Below are 14,477 nucleotides of genomic sequence, written 5' to 3'. Positions count from 1 at the left end.
TTTTCCTAAATTACTCTGTGACATGTTGATGTTCTATGTTTTTGACCATTTTCCCACGTTTTCTTCCTTGTTTGTGTTTTTTTTCCTCTTTCCTTTTCATAGGACTGACGTTTTTTTTTTTTAGTCCTTGAGAAACGTTATTCCTTTACAATCCACGTTGAATATAAATATGCATCGGGCTCTGTTAGGGATGAACGATGCTGAAGTCGACCCACCACAAATAGATGATGGCAGGGACAATGAGGCTCTTGGTTCATCGTACGGCAGCGATCAGCACGATACGGAGGTTTTCTCGTATGATGAGGAGGACATGATAGTGGGAAGTCCATCTATTGACCTTGTCAAAGAGCTTATGAAGCGCTTGTTAAAGGTACAAAAGCAAATGAAGGTGGTTGCACAAAACATACAGAGCCTGTTGAATGGAACTTCTTCGGAGTTGCAGTCACTAGCTGTAAATAACGAAAATACCATGGAAAGCACGGTGTCACTCTTGCGACAATATGATGAAATTCACCTTTTTCTCTGGGGGCGTATGGCTAAATTGCTTCATGAAGAGCATCAGCAATGTGCCGATGTGTACACTGATACATTGAACCTGCATGATCGGCTACCATTTGAGTCTCTTACTCATACAATTCATCATAACACTGCTTTTTGCGAATACATGGGTGAATTGATAAATATCAACATGCAGCTTGCAGACACCTTTACGAATAGTGAAAACGAGCCTCTGAAGCAGATCATGTCCCAACACATCAAGACTCTGGAGAAGTCCCAGATTCTTGCCAATTTTGCTGCCTTGTTGGTTGTGGAGGGTTCACGCGAGAGTTTTTTGGATCCTTTGTCCATGTATGACCTTTGTAAGGTTATTGTTGAGGAGGAAAATAGGCGAAAGCGCCTCTTGGCACTATCATTATCGTTTAGCATGCTCGAACAAGATGACCAAGCCATAGTTGAAGCTCTTAGCCAGCAGCTTCCTCAGATTTTGTTGCAGCGGAGCAGGCACCTTGTTCATCGAATTTTTGGTTATCCTGGGAAACAAAACCTCACAAACCCTCGAGAGGGCAAGGGTTCACCATTTAGGTATTACTCCGCCGTAATCCAGAGTAATCCGACTTCGCCTATTAGCTCGAGAAGGGCGTCACCAGAGGTTGTGGGTAGAAATACAACTACTGCTGCAGGAGTGGCACCGCCCTCAAGTTCAGCATCAGCCCCAATGAATAATGATAGTCCATCCTCAGACACCGCGAATGCACGGATGGACACTGCTTCCGAAATACAAATACGAGAACGGGAAATAACTAATACGGGGTATGAAAAACATCTATTTTCAAGAATAAAGAATGCACGTGAGAATCAAGAGGGTGAATCGGCAGAGCGTCCAGCTAAGAGGAGGAGATTGGAAGGAGCGAACCGAGAAACAGACTACCAGGAAGAAATTGAATATTGGCAACCACAAAAAGGGGAGAAAGTGGGTCGAGGCCCTGCATGGGGTTTTGAAAATCAGGCTGAGGATTGTGATGTTGGTGAAGTCTTGGGAGTAACAACCACGGATGAAATTTTAGTTAAATGGCTAAGAAATGTGGATTCTGCTGCGGATAACGATACCAAGCCTCGTGTTTTCCGTTACAAATACAAAAAACCGCATGATGAAGTTGTTTTATGGCAACGATTTTTAACCATGAAAACCATGAGGGCAGAGGATATTGACTTTAAACTGGAGGAATTTATGTTAAATTGCGCCGTTATAGGAGCTATTTGTCATCAACGAGAGGCCATACTCCCAGCACTTCAGTTTCAGGCGATTGAATCCATGATTCAGGTTCTGGATAGTGTTGATTTAGCTGCTGCCGCGGCGAAGGCGATAACTGCTGAAAAAAATGCCGATGCCCGAGAAAGGACCCTTTTGGGAATGGAAGAAGAAGATGGGGCTGTGGATGAAGATGCATTAGAAATACGTTTGCGATGGGACACAATATTGCATAATACGAAGGAGCACTATCGTCAGACGAGGGAAATTGTAGCAAGGGTAGGTTGGGTGTTGAATGCCTTGCTTTCCCATAGGAAATTGGCGTTGGTTTTCCTTGAATTAGGCGGATTGAGACGGATTATGACGTTGATTGACGCAAATCTAGAAGTTTCAACTAACTATGGATGCTGTATTGTGTTGTCTCAACTCGCAAGAAGCTCCGTTTTTGAAAAACTTCTTCGAAACCATGGAGAGTATTTTGAACCCGTGATGAGTTTTATTCTGCATCATTGGAAAAATGCCTCTAGTCAAGATGTACAAAGTAGTGCTGGTGGTTTTCTTTTTCAGGCTTTGAGCTTTCCTTGTGTTATTTCATTCTTTGACATGCACGGGGGTCCACAGGCAACTATGAGTACAATCGAACGACTGTTAAACAGCTCAGAAGAACAATTTGATGTTTTTTATCCGGGCTTGACGCTGGCTGCACTAAAGTGTTTTTACGTCTATCTAGTCTCTCATTTGATGCTTTGCACAAGAGTTCTCTTTCGAAAACACCAGTTTTTATCAGCTCTTGTAACGAATTCTTCTCAGGGGACGTCGTTACCTCGGGAACCAGCAACAGTTGAATGGATATTGAGTTTTCTTTCTTTTACTTCCGCATCTATTCCTGACGTGTCGATTGAAACTGTTCACAGCCTATTGACGCGAGAGAGACTGGTGATTTTCCGAACTTTAATTGAAAACAATTTTCACCAACTTTTACTTCGATGTACCCAATTCTACTTTACTCAGGGTCGTTGGGAGTTGCTTGCGGCTTCCTTGAATGTTCTGTGTGTTTTGTCGGTGGTTCCTTTTGTCCGTCCCTTAATTGCAGATGCACGGTACCCGGAGTCTGGAATTGTGCATTTGATTATGATAGTGAGCGATTTGGCTGCTGCGTCTCGAAACGGGAATACGTCTCGTGAATCACACTTAATTCCATGTGTGGCTACCGCGTTGCAGATCTTGTTGCATCTAACAGTGCCTCCCATTGATAAAACTGATGAGGCATCTGTAGCTGCATTTAATCAGATCTGTAGTATAATCAGGGCCAGCGATGGTGTTCGAACCTTGTTGGAGGTTTTGAAGATTAGAAAGGATGCAGCGATGTCAGCCAAACTTCATATTTTTCCAGTCATCGCTCGGGCTCTACAGTTGATGGTAACTCTGCGACGTTATGCTGACACGAGTCTCCTTTTTGACGCTCTAGGAGTGAGTTTAGTGGCCAGGGAATTGTTGAAACAATACGAGGATGTTCAAAAGGAATTTATTTCCATGATGGGGTCTCGTCATACTACGAGCGATGTACATGCAACAGGTCGTTTTATGGAAAACGTTAAATGTTTTATCCTTGACAAAGCGAATCAGGCCGCTTTAACGGTTTCTGTAGATTCTCTGGAATTGGAACGACGACAAGCCATTATTGCTCGTTCACACATTAGTTATTCACGGGAATCTTTGTTGGAACTCATTTCCCGTTACTTGGAATCTGAGGGGTTGCAAAATTCAGCTTCAGTTCTGCGCCATGATGCCCACCTTTCCTCAGATGCCTCGCACCTGCAAACATCGATGCATGCGACTACAGATGTCGCGGCCTTGCCGACCATTGGTGCACCTACCCTTGACGGTATCATACGCTCGTATTTGCGACAACAACATGAGAATTGTACCAACCCGATTTCTACCCTTCCTCAATTTGATTTGCGCAAAAGTCATGTGTATTACCCATTGACTGCTGTTGACCACACACGCAATGCGTTTAGCCGTGGGCTAGCTAAAAAAATGGGTAGTGACTTTTCCTTACGAATGAGAAATAATGAAAATCATTTTATCTACCGACACCCAGGGCATTTGTTTGATATCTCGTGTGATGATGATGGAATGCAAGGAGAGGCGATCGCATTCTGTGATGGGGGGGACACATTAATTGTGGGAACAACAGAAGGAGCGATTGCCCTTTTTGATACATTTCCAGATGATTCTTCTGGGGAAAAACTACTGGAACAGCACCTTGTCTTTGACAACAATAGTGTGGCTGGCGTTTTTGTGTCTGGTAACGGGGAGATGCTTGCGATATTGAGCAGCGAAGACACCGTAGCTGTTATGCGGCGTGATACGCTTCCAGTCGTCAAATACTCTGTGGAGGATAGCCGTGCTGCGCGATTTTCTACTTCCAATGAGTTTCTACTCACTACGTGTCATGAACCTCACACATGCCGTCTTTATGATATCTCGGCTCAGCAAGAGGTGCGCCAATTCAGTGACCCGTCATGGGTTGGAGAAAACTGGGACAATGTGGCTACATTTGATGCCTTTTCACAGCTTATTCTCAGTGACGCCGTTCTGTGGGATATTCGTTGTGGTGACAAGCCAATCTACCGTTTTGACAGGTTTACGGAGTCCTTTTGCAATGCCTTTCATCCTTCTAACCTGCTCGTGCTTATTGATGAGAAAATTTGGGATTTACGGACCTTAACAATGCTACAAACGGTGCCTGACTTTAAAAAGACTAGTAGTTTTCATGTTAATCCATTTGGTGAAGTGATTTACAGTTTTCGCAGTGTGTCACTTAGTGAAAACTCTGACTGCCCAGTTCTCTCTGTTGTGGAAAGCCACACCCTTGAGACGATTTTTTCCACCGAGCTTCGTCCACCCTTTAGAGAGTTCGCCATTGACCCCTCGGGGAGGTACTGCGCTGCCATTGTTGCCCCAGACGTAGAGCCTGTAGTGCGGATGTTTTCAGCCTCGTCTGGGCCACTCCCTGGGCAGCAGAGCTTCTCCTTCCCTCGCGGCAGTGGCGACCATGCGAGTGAGGAAGATATTGGGGTGGACGAGGACGTTGACGAGGACGAATTGGACCGAGACAGTTTCTGGTCTTCCAGCGACGCGGATGAGACAGACGAGGAGAGCGACGATGACAGCAGTGGCGTTGCGCGGCAGGGGCAAACAAGCGAATCCAACGACACGAGGACCGTGAGTGGGTCAACTTCCGACGACACACGCGCTTCTGTCGAGAATGGCACGCCGCTGGCCACAGAGGACGACACGATGGAGGGTGAAGAGTCCGGGGAGGTGGCGGAAGGGACGGAGACGAGTTCTGACGGATCGATGAGTTCCACGTAAAGGGGATAATATCTTTCAGGAGCGAAGGAAAAGAAAATAAGAAATAAAAGACAAACGAATAACTCCTCCCATGTCACAATGCATACAATAGATGTTTTTTTTTCACTTGTTTTATATATATATATGTGTGTGTGTGTTCTTGTTTCCATTTCGTTCTTTTTTTTTACCCCTCGCCACATCGCAAGCCGTTCTTGTATCTGCGTCTCCCCGACGCCGGAGGAGAGTCGTGTGTGCGTGTGCGTTGAATATTTTATGATTTTGCCTTGGATACCTTTGGCGCATGCATGGATCATGTTGTGCTGGCTCACGCTTCAGCGGCGAAATGTGGCATTGCAGAGGAGTAGCGAGACCTGTCTCTGAAGTAATGGCTTTGACATCTGTTTATATATACATATATATATATTGAAAGTTTTTTTTTTGACTCTGTTGCTATTGTATCTGATGTTGAATCTTTTGCCGGGGCTTGTTTATTTTTTATTTTTTATTTTTATTTTTTAATTGTTTTGTTTTTATTTTAGCCCTTTTGCAAAGCGAAGGGCTCATACAGGGCATAGGCTGTGGGATGCGGTGGTGGCAATGCCCGAGTTCACGCGAGACGATGAGTACAGTTTAGATCTCCTGCGCGCCAAAAAGGAGGCTGGGAAAATACAGGCCGAGGAAGTGAAGATGCTGCAACAACTGGAGCAGAAGTACGATACATTCATTAACGAGGGCTTGAGCAACCTATCAAGGATGGCGTCACGGAGATCCACACGGCAGCTTCGACTGCGAGACGTCCTGATATCATGGCCGATGCTTTTATTGATTCTTTGCTGCTTTTTCACAGCACTTTTTTTGCTGCAGTTTCATGATGATGGGCGGGAATGGCTTCTTTTCATCCTTCAGTGGCACCTCCGCCTGGTCGGTGTGTTGCTCGCCTGGGCGACGGTGGTGGGTTTCACGCAGATTCGTGAGCGTCGCGTCGCCACGGGGGCCCTTCTGGCTAGCTGTGTGCTGGTTCCAGTGCTATTGGGGCTGGTGACGCTTGCGATATGCTTCCGCGGCCGTGCCGAGGCATTTGACCGGTGGGATGAGGGCTTGTTTTCTGTTTGCTGGGTGGGGGATGGACTGATCGCCGGGGAGTCGGCAGCGCTCCTATTTCTTCGTTGAAGCCACGCCCTCCCCCACGGCTACCTTTCTTTTCTCTGCCTCCCCCACTCTTTCCCATGCACACACCGGAGGGAGGAGAAGGGAACGGGGGGAAGGCGAAAGAAGAGGCGAAAGGAATGAAAAGCCAAACACTGAAAGAGAGGGTAAAAGAAATGGAAAATCGTGTTATTTGTCGCTGCCATGGCGACGCAACTATCGACATTTCCGTGGCGGTCCGGGTGGTGACTTTTATTCTTGTTTTATTGGCTTCCGTTTGTTTATTGCTGTTTTTTTTTTACCTAGTAGCTGGGGCCTCTTCTCTTTTTCTTTTTCTTTTTGTTTCCGTAGCCACAGCCTGCGCATCCAGGGCGCTGAAGGGAGCTCCCATAAACTAACACAGAGCGATATATAGCGGGGGAGTGAGGGGTGGGGGAGGGGGGCTGAGAAGGCGGTGAGGCCTGCCGTGCCACCACGCAATTTACGCTACTCTTTTTTTTTCTCTTTGCATCCGCGATGGATTTTGAGATCTTCCACGGCATTCCCCTCGTGACGAGGGCCTTGCTGCTGCTGTCAATAGCCTCCGTGGTGCTGGTGTCCTTTGGCGTGGTGCATCCGGTCGAAATTGTCTTTAGTCCGCTGCTTGTGTTCCAGGAGAAACAGTACTGGCGGCTGATTACCAACTTTTTCTACTTTGGCCAACTTGACCTAAACAGCATTCTGGAACTCCACTGGCTGTGTGTGGTGAGTAGCAGCATCGAGGTGCAATACTTTCACCGAAGAAAAATAGACTACTGCGTCACCCTCTTCGCGGCGATGTCGCATCTGCTGCTCTTTCGAATTCTTCGTGTTGTGGATACCCCCTATTTGAGTTTTTCGCTTTGCAACGCCTTGGCGTACCTCTTCTCTCGCCTGCTGCCGGACCTGGAAGTGAACGTTTTTTTCTTGGTGACGATTCCAGTGCGACTGTTGCCGTTTTTTTTCCTCGCCACTGCCATCATGTTTGACGTGCAGCGAAGCATTCGGCTTATCGTGGTGGAGCACTTTGTTGGGCACATTCTTTGGTACTTTCTCGAGATTTTCCCTCGCATTACTGGACTGCATCCGTTGCGGCTGCAGGAAACCTTTGTGCGGTAAAGTCGCACAAGCGTGACAGAGAAGAAGAAGGAAAAAAGAAAAAGAAAAAGAAACACTGCTCCTTTCCCGTGTGTGCCGCGGGGAATCCGCGGCGCTGCTGTGTTTTTTTTCCGTGGGCGCACGTTCCATTGCGGCGGGCAGTGCTGCTTGAGTTGTAGCGGCTCCCATCCTCTGCGGCGCGCGCGTCTTCGGCGGTTGCATTCTCGACATGCCCTTTGGTTTACTCTTTCGAAGTACCAAAGCAAGTAGTGCCCCTTTCACCACCGGCGCCACTAAGCGCGATACAAAAAAAACAAAAAAAAGAAGAACAAAAACAAAAACAAGAACAAAGTAGAACGTAAACACAAAAGGAACAGAGCGAGCGTGTGTTTAGCAGGGTATGGAGACGCTAGCGGTTTGGTGCGAGCGACAGACCGCTTTCTTCACCAAAGCTTTTAAAAAGCGGTACGTGACCTTTGATCCGGAGTCGCGCAGGCTGTCGTACGCCGAGGATGAGTGCAAGCCCCCGAAGGGTGCCCTCATCGTCACAAAGGTGGCGCGGTGCTGCCAGGTGATGGAGGTGAAGGCGTCCGACCTGTTTACGCTGATGATCGACGGGAAACATGAAGACGGCAAGGAGGATCAGTGGACTCTCCGCATGCCAACGCGTGAAGTGTTTGAGGAGTGGCACCAAGCCATTCGGAGCGTCTGCGCGGCCGCTGGACTCATGGAACCGTTGAACTTTGGCCTTCCCTTCATCGATCCACGGACAAGCTTGCCTTTTGCGCAGGTGCCGCTGGAGCACTTGTTCAGGTTTGCGGTGCTGGAGAAGGCCGTCATCCACTTTTTTGCAACCGTCACACTTGTAACCGCCACTACGGGAAAGGAGAGCCATCCGGCGCGCCACCATCTTGTGGTGGGGGACAAGGCAATTTATATTTTTACCCACAACGCCACCATTCTGTATTGCAGCCTTATCAGTCACATTCGAAGGATCTATCAGGGTCCTGAGGCGACCTTTTTTGCCGTGCATGTAAAGTCCCCAGAGCCCGACATTGTGGTGAAGGATTTTTCGGGAGGCACGCAAGTGGCCTCCATTCTTGCTAGGCTGTTTTCTGTGACAACAGGCAAAAGTCTCAGCGTCATGCCCATCAACGTTCCCACGGCTGAGGTACTTGCGGAGTCGCAGCAGCTGCGGCTCAGTGGAGATGAGGGGTATAAACTTCATGTTGTTTCACCAACCACCAAGATGCGTCTTCGTCAGGTGATTGACGCGAACAGGGATGGAGCAGGTGCAGGCAGCAACAATGGCCTGAACACAAATGGGGAAGATCGAACACCTGCGGTTGACAAGTCTCTCCTCACCGAAGCCGCCACCCCTGGCCCCGCAGACCCACTCACAGCACTACTCCTGACGATTGGACTGTCGGAGTATGCTCCAAGGCTGCTGAGTCAGCACGTTGATTTAGATGTTCTGCAGTGCATGGATGTATCAGATTTAATGACCTTTGGGGTCTCGGATGCCACTCACTGTCGAAAGATTCTCGACGCCGCTTCGCAATTAGACACGGCGTCCCCTGCGGTTGGGACTGATGCTGCATTGGACACGCTTACCCCGAAGGCCGCATATCCCACTGGCAAAGCTGCAGTTGGTGTCACGCTGAGTGACGACGACGATGACGACGACATTCATCTTCCTCTGCCTCCCCGCATGGAACTGACGCTGGACGATGATTCCGATGAGGAGCTTCTCCCCCCCGCACCTCCTCCTGTAAAGGTGGCCGGACCACCAGCTATCGTTCTTGATGATGACGACCTTTAATGCTAATAGCGGACAATACATGTTTTTTTGCTATCGTTTTCGTTATTATTATTATTTTTTGGTGCTCGCTGCATTAGTTTTACACGCACACCCATTTTTTTTTTGTCCATTTTTTCCCCCTCCACGCTATTACCCTCTCTCGGTGTGTGCGTATGGCAGAGTCTCTCGTCCCAAACTAGTGTCATTATCATTATTATTATTATTATGTTTTTTTTTGAAGTGGGCTTTGGGCATTGGCGACCATCAGTAGTATTTGCATTTTTTTTTAATTTGTGAAGGGCGGCTCCGTGTTGACTGACGCCGATTGTTGTTCGGCGAGAGAGTTTTTTATCTCTCTGCGTGCCTGCACTATTTTTTGTTTTTTTTGCGATTTGCGTTTTCTGGGTTATTGCGTTAGTTCCACATCTCTTTGCACGGCGGATGTCGCGCGCGTTTCTGGAGCGATGCCCGCGACGGCCTTTGGTGATCCACATGGACATCAACAGGACGATCATTCAGTTTGATTCCGCCGGCGGGCGAACACTGGAGGATGCGCTTAACGGCAACGTCGCAGCGAACGTCTTGGGGCGCTGCGACGGAGACAAGTGGGTGGCTGTTCTTGGGCCTCAGGAGGAGGGAGATCGTTCTGGTTTGATAACGTTCGAGAAGTACGTGGATGATTTACATGCCGAGCCTCCGGGCATGCAGGAGCGCCCAAAGTCGGAGCGAGACCGCATGTGGCGCGAAATTGCTGCGAGGCGGAGGGCGATGGTGCGGGTCTTCACGCACGCTGGCCAGCCGGGCGAAAAGTACATGCGCCATGTTGAGGAACAGAGGAGGGTCTTGACCGCCACACCAAATCATTCCATGATTCCAGCTTTTTTTCAACTTGTGAACACCCTCTCCGAGCTAAATTGGCCGTTTACACTGATATTTCGGACCTTCGGCAACGACATGGCTAATGTGCTGCGGGAGTGGCGACAGTTTGTCTTTGGCGAGCATGTTTACCAGCCACGGGGGGCAGTGCTTAAGGACTTGAAAGAGAAGTACGTTCCTGAGGCGACAGGGTGTATTTTTCGCGCGGAGGATCAGCTCTTTTTCTGTCTTGGGCCAGACAAGCCTTCTGTGGTAAAGTATCCGGAGGGGACAGAGACACTCCCTCCGTCCGAAGTCCTGGCGCAGCTGTCAGCGATGCCGTCCTGCAAAGAGGTTCACCAAACAAATTTCCAGCTGTTGCACGATAAACTTTGGGAGTACACTTCAGCATCGAACAACATCGGTGGAATTGTAGACTACTACCCGTTTTGGGCCAGTGGAGCCGAACGACGTTCTGGAGGGAAGGTGTTTCCGGTGGCCATTACCTCTTCCTCTGCTGGGGCGAACTCCATTACGCCGCGGTTCTACGCCTTCTTTGACGACAACATCTTTATTGGGGAGGAAAAATCGATTGTGGACCTGCGCGATATAGCGACGGGGAAAGGCATCACCGATGCCGCAACTGAGCGTAAATATTGCGTTGCTGTGAACCCATACATGGCCATTGTTAACAATGACTACTTTGTGGACTCGCTGGCGCAGGTCATTCGATTGCAGCTTGGTGAGGAAAAGATAAGTGGCGAGTAGCCTGTTCCTTGAGGCAGTTGGGTGTTAACGGAAGGTGAGTGGGGTGAATTTTTGCACCTCCGTCGTTGGCGCACCCACTTCGATTCATTTTTATTTTTCATTTTTTTTGTTTTTATTTTTGCCTCCTGGTTATTCTGCCGTTGCACTCAGTAGGGGGAGGAAGAGGAGACGTTGATAGGGTTGGTGGCGGCGCGGGAATTTGTGGACGCCACCGGCACTCCCCCCTCCCCTCCCCTCCCCTCACCCCGGCCATGACGGAGTACAAAAAGCTCTGCGCCCTGGTGTCTCAGCTGCGGGAGGAGGTCACGTTGCTGAACCGCAATTTTGCGGCCGGCGACGAGGAGGACGCCGAGGCGTTGCATGCCCTTTCAGTGTCAATTCAAACACTCGTTGCGAACGCCCGGCCGCGACTGCTGAAAATATTCCGCAAGGCCACCGAAACGGACCCTAATCGCCAAATATACAATGAGGCAATGTGCGCGGCGATAAAGCAGCTCCTTGAGGATATGTGCGAGGTGGTTGGATGCCTCTTCGGGGGCTTGGTGAAGGAGATGCTTCTCTCGGAGGATAAACTAAGCCTCGAGGAGTGCCCATCCATAGCGTGGGCGGAAAATGCGTATAGCCAGCATTTGCTGCGCCGTGCGCAAACAGAGGCCTGGCAAAAACGCCTTGCGACAAACTTTTCGGATTTGTTTCTATTTGAAACAGAAACGCGCGCCGTTTATGGAGCGGAAGAGAAGCAGTCACGTGAGACGCTGATGCAAGCCAAACAAACCGATAAGACTAGTATTCAGCAAATGTTGAAGGCGAGAGAGGCAGCGAAATGGGAGGCGGAGGTGCAGCGTCGCAGCGATGAACACAGGAGGTTAATGGAGGCCTCTAGCCATTGCGGGGTTGACGGCATCGAGGCCGTGTTGCTGCGTGTTCCAGAGCCGTTTCGGAAAGTTCTGGCGGGAAACATGCTTCAGCTTGTGCGGGCCCTGCGCACAACGCCAGAGGACCCTAACATTCGAAGAATTCGGTGTAACAATATGAGGGTCATGATGGAGTACAGTCATGTTGCATTTTGTAGTGGGTGCCAAACGTGTCAGGAATTCGTGGCCGCGGCTGAGGTTTTGTGGTATATGTTGGGATATCACGTGGAGTACTCGACCGCGCCCACGTCTTCGCTTGGCGCCATTATTGGCAACAGCCCACCGATTCTGTTGCCGTGTGGCGCCCATGCATCCGAACATGCACTGGCGGTGATTGGGTTTGAGGAATATTCCGAGCGCTTCTTCACCCTCCGTGAGCCCGATCCCATGCGGGAGCCGAGTGAGTGGATGTCTTGGTATGCCACGCTGGAGGCGGTGGTGGGGTGTCTCGAGGACACTCTGGCCTGATCCACGCGTTGGGCGCTGGAGCGAGAGGGAGGGCGAAGAGGTCTCCCTGAGGAGGAGGAGGAGGAGAATGTTCTCTGGGGCGGGGCGCCGAAGACACACGTGTGGGCTGCAGAGATTGCATGTCGTTTGATTTTTATTTTTGTCCTCTCTCTCTCTCTCTCTCTCTTGTTTTTTTTTCGCCTTGCAGGAAAGGTAAGGTCTCTCTTGTTTTCCCCCTAACAGAGGTAAGCCCACCTGGTTCTTCTCCCACCTCTTACCGGGGTGCAGAGCGTAGCAGTAGACACTGCGATCTATAACACATCCATCTGGCCATCGAGAAGCGCAAAGCAAACAAACAAACCAAAAAAAAAGCTGAAGGAAGGACCAAGTTGACGGGATACGATGTACAGCACACACAAACTGCAGGGGGATACACTGCCGGGTCCTTTCCGCTATTATAACAAGCCGCGGCTTCGTCTGCCGCCGACTAGAAACCCCGGCTTTGCCAATCTGCGAGGAACGTCCACGATTAGCAAGGCGGCACCCTCAGCGGACTATCGTGCCACTCACTTGACGGAATACGAGAAAAACGAAATTCAAGGGTACTCGGAGGTGTACTACACTGGACAGAATTGCGAGCGGAAAATTCAGGCCCCTGTAGAGGGCAGTTACAATAGCGGTTACGATGACGAACGCGGGGACTATACAATCAGGCTTCATGACCATATAGCCTACCGCTATGAGGTGCTAGGTGCCCTGGGGAGTGGGTCCTTTGGTCAGGTTGTTAAGGTTGCGGACCACCACAAGGGCACGACGGTTGCACTGAAGATTATACGAAACAAGAAGCGGTTTCTATCACAGGCAAAAATTGAGGTGCAAATTCTATCGCATCTTCGACGGGGTGATCCCAACGGAATTTACGGTATAGTTCAAATGCTCGATAGTTTTACATTTCGTTCGCACGTGTGTATTACCTACGAGCTTTTGTCGCTGAATCTCTACGAGCACCTCAAACAACGTAATTTTCGTCCGTTATCATTGAGTGTCGTCCGCAGGATTGCCGCCAGTTTGTTAGTCTCGCTTTCGTACATATGGCGTGAGAATATTATTCATTGTGACTTGAAGCCAGAAAACATACTCCTTAAAACACCTGACAGGGCAGCTGTAAAGGTAATTGATTTTGGATCTTCCTGCTTCGAAAATGCCCGCATCTACACATACATTCAGTCTCGGTTTTACCGTGCCCCTGAGGTGATCCTAGGCCGTTCGTATACCAAACACATAGACCTTTGGAGTTATGGCTGTGTTCTATGCGAACTTGCCACAGGAATTCCCATTTTTCCGGGAGAGAGTGAACAGGACCAGCTGGCTTGCATCATGGAGTACCTTGGCACCCCTCCGGATGAGCTCATACTTCAATCCCCGCGCAGACACGAACTGTTTGACGCCAATGCGGGTCATGCCCCCAAGTTGTTTCCCAACAGCAAAAGAAAGATACGATACCCAGGGACAAAGTCCTTGGCAGCCTTTCTTGGCCTTCCTGAAGATGATGGCTTTGTTAGCTTTGTCAGGCAGTTTATCTGCTGGATCCCCGAAGATCGGGTTCCCCCGCGCAAGGCGATGCGGCATCCGTGGATTGCCGACGCATTTGAGGGGCCACCAGCACCGCCGCCGTTGCAGCTGACCCAGACGCAAGCAAAAATGGCGGTGCGTGCGGCGATTTCTAATGCCCATGGTGTCACGGTGTCTTCTTGGAAGTCGTTACACCTCCCAAAGCTTGTTGAACACTGAGGTGAAAATAATTGCACCTAGTGGAGTGTTTTTTTTTTCACTTCCTCCCGCTTCCTATTATGGTTTGGATTCATCTTCAGCGTGGCTTATTACCAGGGTTGTGACTCTTCTTTGGCACACTGCGTGGGTGGATGCCTCCGATTTGTACTATATACATATATGTATGTGTATATATGTATAGATATGTATATCTATATATCTATGCCTTCGATGCTCTGCGGAGCAGTGGAGAAGCAGGGGGGAGGAAGGGGCAATTTGACTATACCTGGTGGGTGGATGCAGGAGGGACGGTAACTAACGAGCACCTTAAAGGTAAAGAGAAGGAAAAAAAATAACAGGCACCTGCATGGATGTATAATATGTATCTGGTGTGACTAGAAGATGCCAATGTATATAGATCAAGACGCATATCTTGTTTTTTGTTTCTGTCACTTCTTCTTCGCGGAGTGGAGTCTGTCTCATTGTGATCTTCACTCGGGGCTTTTTTTTTCTTCTCTTTCTGCCTTCCCTGTAAGTGGGTTCCACCCCG

The 14,477-nt window shown here is 49.2% G+C and overlaps 7 protein-coding genes across 7 annotated transcripts, besides 11 other annotated features; all 7 read left to right on the top strand.

The window, feature by feature from the left end:
* Positions 1 to 190: 190 nt before the first annotated feature.
* Tco025E_05605 (HIV-1 Vpr-binding protein) lies at positions 191 to 5,131 on the top strand (the record flags this gene model as incomplete). Its single annotated transcript, XM_029372498.1, has 1 exon — positions 191 to 5,131. The coding sequence occupies one exon, from the start codon at positions 191 to 193 to the stop codon at positions 5,129 to 5,131; it is 4,941 nt and encodes a 1,646-aa protein (XP_029227398.1).
* A 382-nt stretch (positions 5,132 to 5,513) lies between these two features.
* Positions 5,514 to 5,534: a microsatellite.
* Positions 5,535 to 5,594: 60 nt separating this feature from the next.
* Positions 5,595 to 5,647: a microsatellite.
* Positions 5,648 to 5,707: 60 nt separating this feature from the next.
* Tco025E_05604 (uncharacterized protein) lies at positions 5,708 to 6,280 on the top strand (the record flags this gene model as incomplete). The annotated part of the gene is made up of 1 exon (XM_029372497.1): positions 5,708 to 6,280. One exon carries the CDS (start codon positions 5,708 to 5,710, stop codon positions 6,278 to 6,280), a length of 573 nt encoding a protein of 190 aa, XP_029227397.1.
* A 69-nt stretch (positions 6,281 to 6,349) lies between these two features.
* Positions 6,350 to 6,397: a microsatellite.
* A 375-nt stretch (positions 6,398 to 6,772) lies between these two features.
* Tco025E_05603 (uncharacterized protein) lies at positions 6,773 to 7,393 on the top strand (the record flags this gene model as incomplete). The annotated part of the gene is made up of 1 exon (XM_029372496.1): positions 6,773 to 7,393. The coding sequence occupies one exon, from the start codon at positions 6,773 to 6,775 to the stop codon at positions 7,391 to 7,393; it is 621 nt and encodes a 206-aa protein (XP_029227396.1).
* Positions 7,394 to 7,412: 19 nt separating this feature from the next.
* Positions 7,413 to 7,446: a microsatellite.
* A 230-nt stretch (positions 7,447 to 7,676) lies between these two features.
* Positions 7,677 to 7,723: a microsatellite.
* Positions 7,724 to 7,772: 49 nt separating this feature from the next.
* Tco025E_05602 (uncharacterized protein) lies at positions 7,773 to 9,194 on the top strand (the record flags this gene model as incomplete). The annotated part of the gene is made up of 1 exon (XM_029372495.1): positions 7,773 to 9,194. The coding sequence occupies one exon, from the start codon at positions 7,773 to 7,775 to the stop codon at positions 9,192 to 9,194; it is 1,422 nt and encodes a 473-aa protein (XP_029227395.1).
* Positions 9,195 to 9,377: 183 nt separating this feature from the next.
* Positions 9,378 to 9,400: a microsatellite.
* A 214-nt stretch (positions 9,401 to 9,614) lies between these two features.
* Positions 9,615 to 10,796, top strand: Tco025E_05601 (putative ubiquitin ligase; the record flags this gene model as incomplete). Its single annotated transcript, XM_029372494.1, has 1 exon — positions 9,615 to 10,796. One exon carries the CDS (start codon positions 9,615 to 9,617, stop codon positions 10,794 to 10,796), a length of 1,182 nt encoding a protein of 393 aa, XP_029227394.1.
* Positions 10,797 to 10,879: 83 nt separating this feature from the next.
* Positions 10,880 to 10,916: a sequence feature (A-rich).
* Positions 10,917 to 11,047: 131 nt separating this feature from the next.
* Tco025E_05600 (putative membrane associated protein) lies at positions 11,048 to 12,178 on the top strand (the record flags this gene model as incomplete). Its single annotated transcript, XM_029372493.1, has 1 exon — positions 11,048 to 12,178. The coding sequence occupies one exon, from the start codon at positions 11,048 to 11,050 to the stop codon at positions 12,176 to 12,178; it is 1,131 nt and encodes a 376-aa protein (XP_029227393.1).
* A 48-nt stretch (positions 12,179 to 12,226) lies between these two features.
* Positions 12,227 to 12,244: a microsatellite.
* A 78-nt stretch (positions 12,245 to 12,322) lies between these two features.
* Positions 12,323 to 12,344: a microsatellite.
* Positions 12,345 to 12,500: 156 nt separating this feature from the next.
* Positions 12,501 to 12,528: a microsatellite.
* A 31-nt stretch (positions 12,529 to 12,559) lies between these two features.
* Positions 12,560 to 13,948, top strand: Tco025E_05599 (serine/threonine-protein kinase HSL1,negative regulator of Swe1 kinase; the record flags this gene model as incomplete). The annotated part of the gene is made up of 1 exon (XM_029372492.1): positions 12,560 to 13,948. The coding sequence occupies one exon, from the start codon at positions 12,560 to 12,562 to the stop codon at positions 13,946 to 13,948; it is 1,389 nt and encodes a 462-aa protein (XP_029227392.1).
* A 148-nt stretch (positions 13,949 to 14,096) lies between these two features.
* Positions 14,097 to 14,151: a microsatellite.
* Between the last annotated feature and the right edge of the window lie 326 nt (positions 14,152 to 14,477).

Source organism: Trypanosoma conorhini (assembly GCF_003719485.1).
Source record: "Trypanosoma conorhini strain 025E chromosome Unknown Tco_14.4_contig_00335, whole genome shotgun sequence".
NCBI classification, from domain to species: domain Eukaryota; phylum Euglenozoa; class Kinetoplastea; order Trypanosomatida; family Trypanosomatidae; genus Trypanosoma; species Trypanosoma conorhini.
This window is presented reverse-complemented; position numbering and strand designations above follow the sequence as displayed.